The sequence below is a fragment of the Ostrea edulis genome, chromosome 5, assembly GCF_947568905.1.
Source record: "Ostrea edulis chromosome 5, xbOstEdul1.1, whole genome shotgun sequence".
NCBI lineage: Eukaryota > Metazoa > Mollusca > Bivalvia > Ostreida > Ostreidae > Ostrea > Ostrea edulis.
In genome coordinates this window covers 31,176,722-31,190,392 of record NC_079168.1, presented here as the reverse complement: position 1 = coordinate 31,190,392, position 13,671 = coordinate 31,176,722, and the positions used below count along the sequence as shown (strand labels likewise).

The 13,671-nt window shown below is 36.4% G+C and overlaps 1 protein-coding gene across 7 annotated transcripts in view; it reads right to left on the bottom strand.

The window, feature by feature from the left end:
- LOC125649900 (protein unc-79 homolog) overlaps window positions 1-13,671 on the bottom strand; it is a 77,870-nt gene that overhangs the window by 3,087 nt on the left and 61,112 nt on the right. For 5 of the 7 annotated variants that reach the window (XM_056165761.1, XM_056165765.1, XM_056165763.1 and 2 more), the window contains 8 exons: window positions 10,810-10,920; window positions 10,581-10,685; window positions 8,601-8,780; window positions 6,447-6,622; window positions 5,970-6,159; window positions 1,504-1,554; window positions 861-1,001; window positions 615-635 (listed from right to left, as the gene is read on the bottom strand). In XM_056165761.1, the coding sequence (XP_056021736.1) occupies window positions 615-635; window positions 861-1,001; window positions 1,504-1,554; window positions 5,970-6,159; window positions 6,447-6,622; window positions 8,601-8,780; window positions 10,581-10,685; window positions 10,810-10,920 (975 nt within the window). Of the gene's footprint in view, window positions 1-614; window positions 636-860; window positions 1,002-1,503; window positions 1,555-5,969; window positions 6,160-6,446; window positions 6,623-8,600; window positions 8,781-8,957; window positions 9,502-10,580; window positions 10,686-10,809; window positions 10,921-13,671 lie in introns of those variants that run through there. The other 2 variants (XM_056165762.1, XM_056165767.1) reach the window with 2 other exon arrangements.

Below are 13,671 nucleotides of genomic sequence, written 5' to 3'. Positions count from 1 at the left end.
GTATATAGGTCAAAAAGACATTAAATATGCAATTTTCAAAATTTTTCATTAAATAACACAAAAGACACTGGCAGATTTGAACTTGGGATCTGCGGGTCAGTGACTCGACACTCGGGATCTGTGGGTTAGTGACCCGACACTCGGGATCTGTGGGTCAGTAAATCGGATATCCTATCCACTGAGCATAACGCAGATCTATATACAAACAAATCAATCAATGCAAGTAACTCACAAAACATTTAAATTGGCATCTTGTGATGTAGTGTCATAAAATCTCTAAATCTTAATGTAGTGAGCTCCCTTAAGGGCAATTCATGCTTTTTACAAGATTGAATTGCCCCAAAACATCATATAAAATGGGTCCAAAGTAGATTCTTTTATTGAATAAACACTTAAATTAATTGAATCCAAATTAAAATTCTTATACACACTTGATGGTTCTACTTTAAATTCTTCATCTAATATACTTTATTACAATACATCTGGGGTGAAAAAAATTAAAAACACAGAATACACTAATTTCTAAGCTACAATTAATTGTACAGGATGACATAATTAATTAAAAACTCGTCTACCATCATGCATTTCACTGGGCAAAAAAACATCAAACAAACCTGTCGCTGTGGGCGCTCATGCTATTAACCCCATGATGCAATTAAAAGATCAACACAAACTTTAAATACTCAAAAACTTCTGAATTTAAAATTCATTTCCAAGAAAAACCGTTTAGTCAGAAGAAGGCTGGTCATACAGGAAATTTCAAAAATTAGCACGTTGTGTTTTAATATGTGACAATCAGTGCATAGCAGTTTTAAAATGCAGTATAAATTACACCAGGCTGGAATAAAAACAACTGTAACCTCTTTGGGTGTATTCAACATCTGTAAAATGCCGGGAGTGACACGCCCCCAGAAGTCCATCACCATGGTAGAGGCCATTTTGTGGCTTTCGGTGTCTATCGGGTACTGGGCTGCAGTAGATTCACAGTACATCGTCCACAGCTATGGCAAAAATAATTCAATCAAGATTGACTACACTTCACCAGGAGAGTGGATTAACACTAGATACAGGCGATGTGCAGGGCACCACGCTGTAAATACATCTCTCATTCCGTACTGTCATATACGAGTATGTGAAATGCTATAAATTAAGACTGATTTGCAAGGATTTATACAAAGCATGATTGCACCATTAAGGCAACATTAAAACATTTAATTTGACTGGTTCTTACAACAAACACTGTATCTGGAGTTGAAGAGGGATACAAATATTTTTTGCACATAATAATACTTGATCTAACAGTATATATTTCAATTCTTGTAATAAAAAAAGTGCTCACTTTGTGAAGTAAAAAAAAATTTGGGATAAAATCTCATTATCACCTTTCTTTCTACTTCATGCAGAATATACAAGTAATTAATATTCACAATACCTGACCTAGAATAAACATGTAATTAATATTTACAATACCTGACGTAGAATAAACATGTACTTAATATTCACCTGACACAGAATAAAGGCATGGAAGAGAGAACTCATGTGCAACACAGAATCCTGAAATTAATTTTATGTAAATTAAAAAAACAACAACTTGATAGCAAAATGTCATTCAAATATTGTGAAAGCTTGGAAGATAACCAGCGGCCATGATTCACCACAAAAGTGACCGTACAATGATATATATCCTAGTATCTTGATTTGGTTTACATTCAGCACAGAATGAGAAGAGGCCCATGAGCCACAACACTCACCTGAGGCACCTCATACAGAAATAGGAATCATCAGACTGGAATACTAATAATAGCTCCACACTAAGCCACAACATGCTAGTATTTGACAATGATGTACAATACGCCTCTTACGATGCATCCATATTACTTCAACAAACTGTAAAGACTGTATTTCTACTAAAGCTCATCAATTTACATGCAATCTCTTTGGATCTCTGCAATAAGCCTACTTTGGCCCATGGGGTCATAAGTTGTTATAAATATACTCCTACACAGTCTGTACCTACAGATCACAGGCACTTGTTTCTGTAAATAACTCAATAATGTTATTATTAGTATACAGAGGTCATAAGTTATTTACAGAAACCAGTGCCTGTGCTACAGATGCTAGTGTAGTATTACTCTGCCAAATTGTAAAGATTTTCTTTCTCTCATATACATATACATGTACTTCAAACTGATACTGTGGGCCTACCGTGACCCAAAGGGTCTCAGTTTCAATTCATTTGAATCTACACTAAAATTAAATTTAACATATTTTTAAAACTTTCCCCCAATTACTCCTACTTCTCTCATTATGGGTCAAAGCTGGAGGGGGAGGGGGGATATCATTTAAACTAACAAGATGAGGAAGCTGTCACAGGAATCCCACATACATACACACACACACACATATATATATATAGATATAGATATATATATATGTAAGACTCTAAAGTGTGATGGTCGCTCCAAAGTGTGATGGTCACGCCAAAGTGCGATGGTCTGCGCCAAAGGTGCGATGGTTTCTTAACGTTACGGACGCCAAAGTGCGATGGCCACGCCAAAGTCCGATGGTGTGGAGTTCAGTAACGTTTGTGACGTCACGTCACTGTGACGTCATTCTTTCAAAATGAAACCGAATGAATGCAACACGGATGACAGCAACGGCAAGGTTTACACTACTGAGGATAGTGAGAACGGCAAAGTACATACGTTGTCGAACTATCTGCTTTGCCCAAACATTCTTTAATTCATGATCATTTATTACTTGTGACGTACACGTAATAAAATCCTGGGGATATGCTATAATGCAAAACATTCTAAACGATTTCGCGTTGGAAAATTTTGTGTTTAATAACACGACAACTAGATGGTAATGAAATGAGTTGAACTTCTTATTTTTTATGCATGAATTTTGCACTGATATTTTAGTGAAACAACACACGGTTGGTACAGTCTGTACCAAAACACTGTGTCGTTTACAAACCAATGGATTTCGGCGTGTCACACCATCGCACATTATCGTGTCAGACCATCGTACTTTGGCGCATGAGTGTCGACCATCGCTCTTTGGCGTGTCACACCATCAGAGTTTGGCGCAGACCATCGGGGTTTGGCGTGACCATCGCACTTTGGAGTTCCATCGCACTTTGGAGTCTTACATATATATATATATATATATATACACTGTATATATACACAATATATTAAAATGCTTCTAAGCAAGTTTAGTCATTTTTTGTATAAATGGTTCCTGATAGATTATTTTGAATTTCATCATTTCTCTTTATCTTCCACTGAACTAGGGCATGGCCCAAATCTATTGAACAAACATGATAATATGCTTTGTTCCAATTTTCATTGAAGCTGGCCTAGTGGATCGTGAGAGGAAGTCATGACACGGACATTGCAAAAAGGCATCCCATTCCCCCAAGTATGCCTTGTGGCAAGTACAATTAAGACTGGCTCCGGAGATGTCAAAAATGCAGAAAATCAACATAACATATACCTATATAGAGAGACAAATATTGATAAGAAAAGATAAAGGCTCAGGAGAGCTATAAATTTGCATATCTATTAAAAATTTCTGAGAAAACAACTCTCAGTTTTATTAATGCAATGGGAAAAGAACATTTATAGAAATTATTTTCCAACTTGTTGATCCTTTTTGACATGCAGTGGTTTAAATGTCATTGTTAAAGTGGTGCAGTACACTTAAAAATGACTACAAGAATACAATATCATTCATACCTTCATGTCCTTTAATATGAAAGTGGAATGGTTCAAATTAAAATAAAAATCTGCATTTTTAAATTTCAGTGATAATAAATATACATAATATCAAACAAAAATAAAGTATACAAATTTATGCTAATGTTGCATTTAACTCACATGTCATTCAAAGGACTATATATGATATGAACCTAATTTGTCCCCTCAAAATTGCGCAAGTTTTTGAAGTTGTCTTTATGTATGCACAGTTTCTGTCATTCATAGAAAATGCCGGTGATCTTAAAATATGACATCATAAATGTAAGGCCTTACACAGAATTTTTTAAATATTTGATGAAAAATTTAAATTTTTGTTCCACATACTTTACAATATTCTACAAATAAACTACAAACTGGAGAACACCATCGGAAGATTACTTTTCTGTATTGAAGTCAGTTATTTTGAAATATCACTCATTTCTAATATAAAGTGTAATTCCTCAACAAGTCTTTCTTTGTATTAAAATATAGAAATAACTCTTAATTTGAAGCAATGTAGCAATCTGCGGAGTTCACGGCGAGTTGTTTTTATAACGGCTCTATTGACAAATACTACACATCGGTCATCATCATGGTCAGTGAATCTGTAATCACGATTTTTATATTGTTTAACTCCTGCCCAAGAATTTTTCACTCATATGGATACGTTACCATTGCAGGTGAAGGGCTGCAAAATCTAGGCCTATATGCTTGGTGCTTAAGGCCTTTGATCGGGGAGGGATCTTTCACATGCCACACCTGCTGTGACACGGGGCCTTGATTTTTACAGTCTCATCTGAAGGACCGCCCCATTAAGTCGCCTCTTACGACAAGCAAGGGGTACTGAGGACCTACTCCAACCTGGATCCCCACGGGATCTGTAATCATGAAGGCAGAGAATTGTCCCAAGACCTGAGACCTTTTTATGGCATGTTTTATAATTCCAATTAATTTCTTAAAGGCTACTTGTTGTTCACTGATTGCTGCTTCATCTTGGCTTCAACACACCGGTGAGAAATACCGATTCCCAAAGTACCGATGCATTACGCATTTTGATGCAGATGATTATCTGGACTCAATATAATTAAGTGGAAAACTTGATTTAATTTACTTGATTTACACAATATGTCTACAAAATAATACATTTGTGACTATATATAATAACACCTTCACACTCATGGATTTTTCTTACAAGTCCTTATGGATCTACAACTCGTAGTTAATCGCAAGCATTTGTAAATCACTTGTTGGTATCTGTTAATAACTCGTCACGACTCGCACACACTCGTAAGGATCCATGAAAGTAGGGGCAATTTTTCATGATTGACCACGGATTTCATTTTCCGTAAATAACCCGTAAATAACTTGAAACAATCCGTAAGTATTGTAAACTGGTCGGAAGAACACGTAAAGTGCTCGTAACAATCCGTTAACGTTTTTCTTTTTACGAATTTTTGCAGTTTCGTTTACGATATGTTACGGATAGTCTACGAGTTGTTTACGAATTATTGCGAATGCCTAAGTGATATTTACAATTTCATTCGCGTTGGGTTACAATCGCTTTACGGATTGTTTAGAGTCATTACGAGCGCTTTACGTATAGACATGATTACATTACGAGTGCATACTTAAACTTTTTGATTAATACCATCTTCACACTCACGGATTTTTCTTACGAGTCCTTACGGATCTCCGATTCGTAGTCAATCGCAAGCATTCGTAAATCACTTGTCGGTATCTGTGTCTAAATCGTAACAATCCGTGTACCTTTACGGATTTGTGGAATATGTAAGGATCTGTAAAAAAAAATCTGTGAATGTGAAGGTACCATTACCAATTTGCTTCCAGTTTGTATATATTTATTAAATCAGGATTTATTTTTCCAAAATGGATGAGAGACATCAACAGTTACTTCCCTTATGTTGAACTTCGGAAATATTAAAAATATTGACACATAGCTGGTCCTCTGAGTCTCGATTTATCCCGAGTTGACTGTACATTGTTAAAAGCAACAAACACTAAAAAGAGATCGAGCCCATATCAGATGAAAAAATACTTCATTTGTGATGTCAATTTACAAGAAATGGCATGAAACTGGTTGTAAATATCACGCTTTTGTCAACAGAGAATTGGGGTTTGAAAAAATACATTTCAAATCATAATTTTAGGCCCTTATCACATATACCAGTAGCTCTTTATGATATAATGAAATCGTAGATTATTAACCTTTGATCTCTCGTCAAATCCAGTCATGATAACCAACACATGTTCTGCAATGTAGGAGCTGGCATCCAATGGGATTGGCTGACAGGAAATAGGGGCAGTTCCTTCTGTCATACCTGTATGGGTCAGGGAACCAATCAAAAGCCATGACAGAAGACGGATGTGACCAATACAATCTGTAAATTCCTTTGGGCTGCCAAAATAGAACAGAGCAGTATTAGTACAATATATACACACAAATATCAACAATTTTCTTTCAAATTGGATTCATTTTGATAACATTTAAAATTGTTACTAATTATGGAACACAATGTCACCTCAAGACAGAAAACTCAACCATCTGACACTCACCCTGTTGTTCAGTAGATGGCGGGTGATAAAATAATCATGGAACAATTTATCGTCTGATACTCACCCCTGTTGTACCGTAGATGGCGGGTGATAAAATAATTACGAAATAATTTATCGTCTGACACTCACCCTTGTTGTACAGTAGATGGCGGGTGGTAGAGCCATGGCAGATAACGAGAAATGGCTCTATTGTCTCGACCATTGCCTCTAGTGATCTCCAAGGCAACAAACTGAGCTATCCCTGACTTCAGTTGATTCCCCAGTGTGTCCTCATTCAGACTGCTGACTCCACCCTTCATGTTGTTCTGCAGATATAAACAAATATATTTCTATTTCTAATGGAGTGGTATCATGATAATGATTTTCTAATATGACTAGGTTAGGAAAGTCAGAAAGAAAGGTGTTAACACATCAGAATAAAGGTGTTCACACGTCACAATAAAAGTGTTCACACGGCACAATAAAGGTGTTCATGTGTCACAATAAAGGTGTTCACACGGCACAATGAAGGTATTCACACGGCACAATAAAAGTGTTCACACGGCACAATAAAGGTGTTCACATATCACAATAAAGGTGTTCATGTGTCACAATAAAGGTGTTCACACGGCACAATGAAGGTATTCACACGGCACAATAAAAGTGTTCACACGGCACAATAAAGGTGTTCACATATCACAATAAAGGTGTTCACACGGCACAATAAAGGTGTTCACACGGCACAATAAAGGTGTTCACACGGCACAATAAAGGTGTTCACACGGCACAATAAAGGGTTCACATGGCACAATAAAGGTGTTCACACATCACAATAAAGGTGTTCACACGTCACAATAAAGGTGTTCACACGTCACAATAAAGGTGTTCACTAGATTCTCCTTAAAGTGTTTATGTGATACAATTTTTTGCTGAAACTGACTCAAACCGAAATATCAATTGACAAGATGTGTTTGTGAAACACTGATGCTTCCTAGGTCAAATTCCAATGTCAAGGTCACAATGAAAAATTTTGTTACCATAAAAAAGTATTGCCAAAAGGAATACACATGTGAAATATGAAAGCCCGATGAAAGGTGAAGATAACGAACAGTGTTCAATCTCGTAACTCCTATAAGCAATACAAAATAAAGAGTTGGGCCAACATGAACCCCTGGATACACCAGAGGTAGGATCACAAACCATTAAAAATCTATAGACAAGGTTAAAGTTTTTCAAAAGTAGGTCGAACTCCAAGGTGAATGTCACAAGGTCAAACATTTTGATACCAAAAGAAAGGTGTTACCACAAGAAATAGACCTGTGAAATATGAAAGCCCTATCACAAACCATTAAAAAATTATAACAAAGGTTAGAGTTTTTGCGGACAGACAAACAAATAAACAGACAGACGATTATGGGGGCATAAAAATTGCATCATGTGACAGCACGCTAGGCATTAAGGTTTATGTGCATTGTCTGTATAAAGCTCTAGCTTTGGTTTTCATGCAGAAATGACCATTGCTGATGTGACCAGCCAAGATTTGTGATATTCCATTTCACTTTCCTATACTTCTACATTCATCTATTTTATTCCATATTTGCCCTTTGGGGAGGAAACATTAAATTCACAATTTTTGTTCCCCTACGAAAAAAAAGGTACTTCTCACTATTTTCAGTGAAAATTGATCTATCAGAATTTTAAAAATTGAAAAATATCAAACAAGATGTGTTTGTGAAACACAAATGCCCACAATAATGGTCAATTCCAAAGATGGCCAAGGTCACAAGGACAAATATCTTGGTACCAGTAGAAAGATCTTGTCACATGAAATGCTCATGTGCAATATGAACGCTCTAATATTTACCATTTAGAAGTTATGACCAATGTCAAACATTTTAAAAGTAGGTCAAATGTCAAGGTCAAAAGGTTTAGTACCCACAGAAAGGTCTTGTCACAAGGAATACTCATGTGAAATATCAAAGCTCTATCACTTATTATTCAAACGTTATTAGCAAGGTTGAAATTTTCAAAATGTAGGTCAAACTCCGAGGTCAAGGTCACAGGGTCAAACATGTTGGTACCCACGGAAAGGTCTTGTCACAAGGAATACTCATGAGAAATATCAAAGCTCTAGCACTTAATGTTTAAAAGTTATTAGCAAAGTTAAAGTTTCAGACAGGATGACAGAATTACAGAATGACAGACAGGACAAAAACAATATGCATCCCGATCTTCGATCTCGGGGGCATAAAAAGTTGACTACAGACAGCACTGATAAGCGACACAGAATATCCAAATATTTGCCTTGATTTTGGTCAGTGTGTGAAGATCTGCTACAAATTCTGTACACTCGTGCAGGTGGTCCCTCATACACTCCGCAGCACACGTACTGATCAACATCTGACTCTGAAGGTTGTACAACATCAGCATTTCACTGACAATGTTAGTGGAGCCCAGAGTACCACCAGCGTCCAGCACTACAAACTGTGACAAGAGAATAATAATGTTAGTGGTGCCCAGAGTACCACCAGCGTCCAGCACTACAAACTGTAACAAGAGAATGATAATGTTAAAGGGGCCCAGAGTACCACCAGCGTCCAGCACTACAAACTGTGACATAAGACTGATAATGTTTGAGGAGTACAGCCAGCATCCAGCAATACAAACTGTAACAAGGGAATAATAATGTTAGTGGAGCCCAGAGTACCGACAGCGTCCAGCACTATAAACTATAACAAGAGAATAATAATGTTTGAGGAGTACCGCCAGCATCCAGCACTACAAACTATAACAAGAGAATAATAATGTTTGAGGAGTACCGCCAGCATCCAGCACTACAAACTGTAACAAGAGAATAATAATGTTAGTGGTGCCCAGAGTACCGCCAGCGTCCAGCACTACAAACTGTAACAAGAGAATAATAATGTTAGTGGAGCCCAGAGTACCGCCAGCATCCAGCACTACAAACTGTAACAAGAGAATAATAATGTTAGTGGAGCCCAGAGTACCGACAGCGTCCAGCACTATAAACTATAACAAGAGAATAATAATGTTTGAGGAGTACCGCCAGCATCCAGCACTACAAACTATAACAAGAGAATAATAATGTTTGAGGAGTACCGCCAGCATCCAGCACTACAAACTGTAACAAGAGAATAATAATGTTAGTGGTGCCCAGAGTACCACCAGCGTCCAGCACTACAAACTGTAACAAGAGAATAATAATGTTAGTGGAGCCCAGAGTACCGCCAGCATCCAGCACTACAAACTGTAACAAGAGAATAATAATGTTAGTGGAGCCCAGAGTACCGCCAGCGTCCAGCAATACAAACTGTAACAAGAGAATGATAATATTAGTGGTGACCAGAGTACCACAGCATCCAGCACTACAAACCATAACAAGAGAATAATGTTAGTGGAGCCCAGAGTACCGCCAGCGTCCAGCAATACAAACTGTAACAAGAGAATGATAATATTAGTGGTGACCAGAGTACCACAGCGTCCAGCACTACAAACTATAACAAGAGAATAATGTTAGTGGTGCCCAGAGTACCGCCAGCGTCCAGCAATACAAACTGTGACAAGAGAGAAATAAAGTATCAGTTCACTCACAATGTCGATGGGTCATTTCGTTGTTACAATTTGTACTACAGTAAAACACGCTTATAACGATTAAGCTTAGAATGAATTCATGCTTGCTGTGAAGTGATATTTATTTCTCTGTGAAAGGAAAATAACAAAAATTTATTGGATATAATGAAACTTGGTTATAACAAATTATTGTTTTTTGTTGGTTCTGGAGGTTCACTATCACTGATTTACTGTATAACAAAGTTTGGTCATAATGAACTTTTTTTGTTGGCTCTGGAGGTTCACTATAACTGTGTTTTACTGTATAATAAAGTTTGATTATATAATGAACTTTTTCTCTACTGGTTCTGGAGGTTTACTGTAACCATGTTATACTGTATAATGAAGTTTAGTTATAATGAACTGTCTTTCGATGGTGTGCTATAACTGTGTTTTACTATGTAACAAAGTTTGGTTATAATGAACATTTTTCTGCTGGCTCTGGAGGTTTTCTATAACCATGTTTTACTGTATAATGAAGTTTTGTTATAATGAGGGTTTTTTTCTGCTGGCTCTGGACGTTCACTATAACTGTATTTTACTGTATAATGAAGTTTAGTTATAATGAACTATGTTTTGCTGGCTCTGGAGGTTCACTATAACTGTGTTTTACTGTGTAGTATTGAATTCCTTTTTACTTAATTTTTTTTTTACCTGAACCAAGAGCAGGAAGTTTTCATCTGGCAAGCTGTGTTTGAATTTCAGAGACTGGACAAGCTCAAAGATAACTGTTCTAGTCAGGTATAATTTGTCTCTCTCCTGTAGAGCAAATACATATATTAGTTATCACCAAAAACATTTCTAAAGAATAGAATTTGTAATCGTAAATGAATGAAAATTGACGTTTGTAGTGACGTGCTCTACGACCATCACTTTCTCTTACCTTTGAGAAGACTCTGTTACACAAGGAGCAGATATCCAGAACCTGCTGTAGCTTGAATGCACAGTTCAGAATGATGAAACTTAACAGTTTAGAGAAGGGCTCCAGGATTGACTGAAAGACAAACATACAAGTATTAAAAGGGCCCCAGGATTGACTGAAAGACAAACATACAAGTATTAAAAGGGCTCCAGTATTGACTGAAAGACAAAAATACAAGTATTAAAAGGGCTGCAGTATTGACTGAAAGACAAACATACAAGTATTAAAAGGGCTCCAGTATTGACTGAAAGACAAAAATACAAGTATTAAAAGGGCTCCAGTATTGACTGAAAGACAAACATACAAGTATTAAAAGGGCTCCAGTATTGACTGAAAGACAAACATACAAGTATTAAAAGGGCTCCAGTATTGACTGAAAGACAAACATACAAGTATTAATAGGGTCCCAGTATTGACTGAAAGACAAACATACAAGTATTAATAGGGTCCCAGTATTGACTGAAAGACAAAGCATACAAGTATTAAAAGGGCTGCAGTATTGACTGAAAGACAAACATACAAGTATTAAAAGGGCCCCAGTATTGACTGAAAGACAAACATACAAGTATTAAAAGGGCTGCAGTATTGACTGAAAGACATGTCAAAAACATAAATGTATTAAAAGGGCCCCAGTATTGACTCAAAGACATGTCAAAAACATAAATGTATTTATTCACATTTCTGTAGAAACTTCGCGATACTTTGGTTTATGTCATGAAAACTTTTGCAGTATACAATGGCTACTTTTATTTACTGTGTGTGGGGGGAGGGGGGTGATACTCTGTTTTATGAGAGAACAAAATTGGTGGACAGGTACTAATGATAAAATATCTTAGTATATATTTCTTAATCAAAAAACTAAACATTAAAAACTTTGATTTACTGCAGTAAATGAAACATTTTTTAAGTCCAAAAGATTACTTGTTCAATTTTGTAAGAAATTTTCTCCTCAAGTCCATTTTTTAACAACCATTACTTCCCATCCAGACATCCATTCCAGCAGTGTCTGACCACCAAGGGGGTGTATTTATTTACATTTACTGGCTGATAATTGACAAAAGCCAGGTATTTTTAAGTCAACCCTTCTGTAAGTAGTCTTAATATGATCGCGTTCCACACCCTTCTGTAAACAGTCTTGAAATGATCGCGTTCTATACCCTGTTTCTATTTCAACTATACTGATGACTACTCAAGGACATGAACAGATCACTTTACTTATAACTGGGGTGGTGATTGGTCCACACATCTATCAGAGAAGGCATTAATAATAATTGATCATATTGGTGTATATATATATATATATATATATATATACACACACAGACCCTGAAACATGCTACTACACCAGTTGCACGGTACGGTTCGGTACGCTTTATGAACGGTATGGTTCGTTTTCTGAACGGTACGGTTCGTTTCTTGAACGGTACGGTTCGTTTCTTGCACGGTACGGTACGCTTCTTGAACAGTACGGTTCGCTTCTTGCACGGTACGGTTTGCTAAAAATAGCTGCACGCTTTGTGAACGGTTTGCACGTTTTATTAATGAGGTGGGCGTGGCCTGAACGCTTTGACTTCGTATAAATTGTACGTTTCGATAGTTTGTTTTCACTCGATCGGTCTTATTCGGCTCTTTGATTATCGGCTGCAGGATTTGTGGTTGTGTTAGAATGTGCACATGGGGAAATGAGACGTTATTTTTGATTGCTTCGATGGAATAATTCCATATTGATAACGTACATAAAAGTTATGAATAAAAGTTTTTAGAATTTGCTTAAGTCTAAGTCTTAATGGTTGTTATTACGTTTCAATTTGTTTTTCATTTCTCATCAGACATTTATTAATTTACGATTTTATAAAAAGTTGTTACATGAACTGCTCCCCGACATGGGCATGCGTAAGTGTAAAAACAAAGCGTATTAAGTTTCCGGATATAAATTACAGTGCCTAAATTGGAAAAGTTTTTAAGAAGAAGTGAATTTTGTTTTGAATACACTAAAGTCGCAAATGACACAATGATTATTTTCTGCACTTCACATTTAATCTTCTAACACTTTGCCGCGTAGTTTTGAAATCGTACTTTGTTTTAAGCATCTCGGTGATTTTCACAGTTGATAACCCAGCTTCGTGATGTTTGAGGATAAAGTTTCGAATAGCCAGCGATAGTCTACGACCTCCTTTCCCATCGGGCGCCATTGTGAAAATAATATACTGTGGCTGAAAAAGTGGGTCACGTGACATAAATTGCATGCTTTCTGCACGGTACGGTACGCTTTCGGGCTTTTGGGGGCGGGGTTTGCATAATATTATCCTGCACGGTACGGTACGCTTTTTGAACGATACGGTTCGTTTCTTGAACGGGACGGTACGTTTCTTGAACGGTACGGTTCGTTTTTTGCACGGAACGGTTCGGTTCATTTTTAAGGTGTAATAGCACGTTTCAGGGTCTGTATATATATATATATAATCCAAATAAAAAGAGTTGATATCACACAGTCAAAATAATTCAATAAAAAAGCAGGAAAATATACAGTTCCAAAATATATTTAAATATATTTTGGAACTGTATATTTTTCTGCTTTTTTATTGAATTATATATATATATATATATATATATATATATATATATATATATACATGTACTGTTTACTTATTAAATATACATGTACGAGTTAACAGATAGAGTTGACACCTTTTTCTAAACTTATGGAGGTATGCTACACCAGAGAAATTTGAAATGGATGAAAAGTGGAAGATATGTACAACAATATTTGAAATTGATAACTTTCAAATTTGCTTGATTTAGTTAAAAAATGCAGTTTTAGTA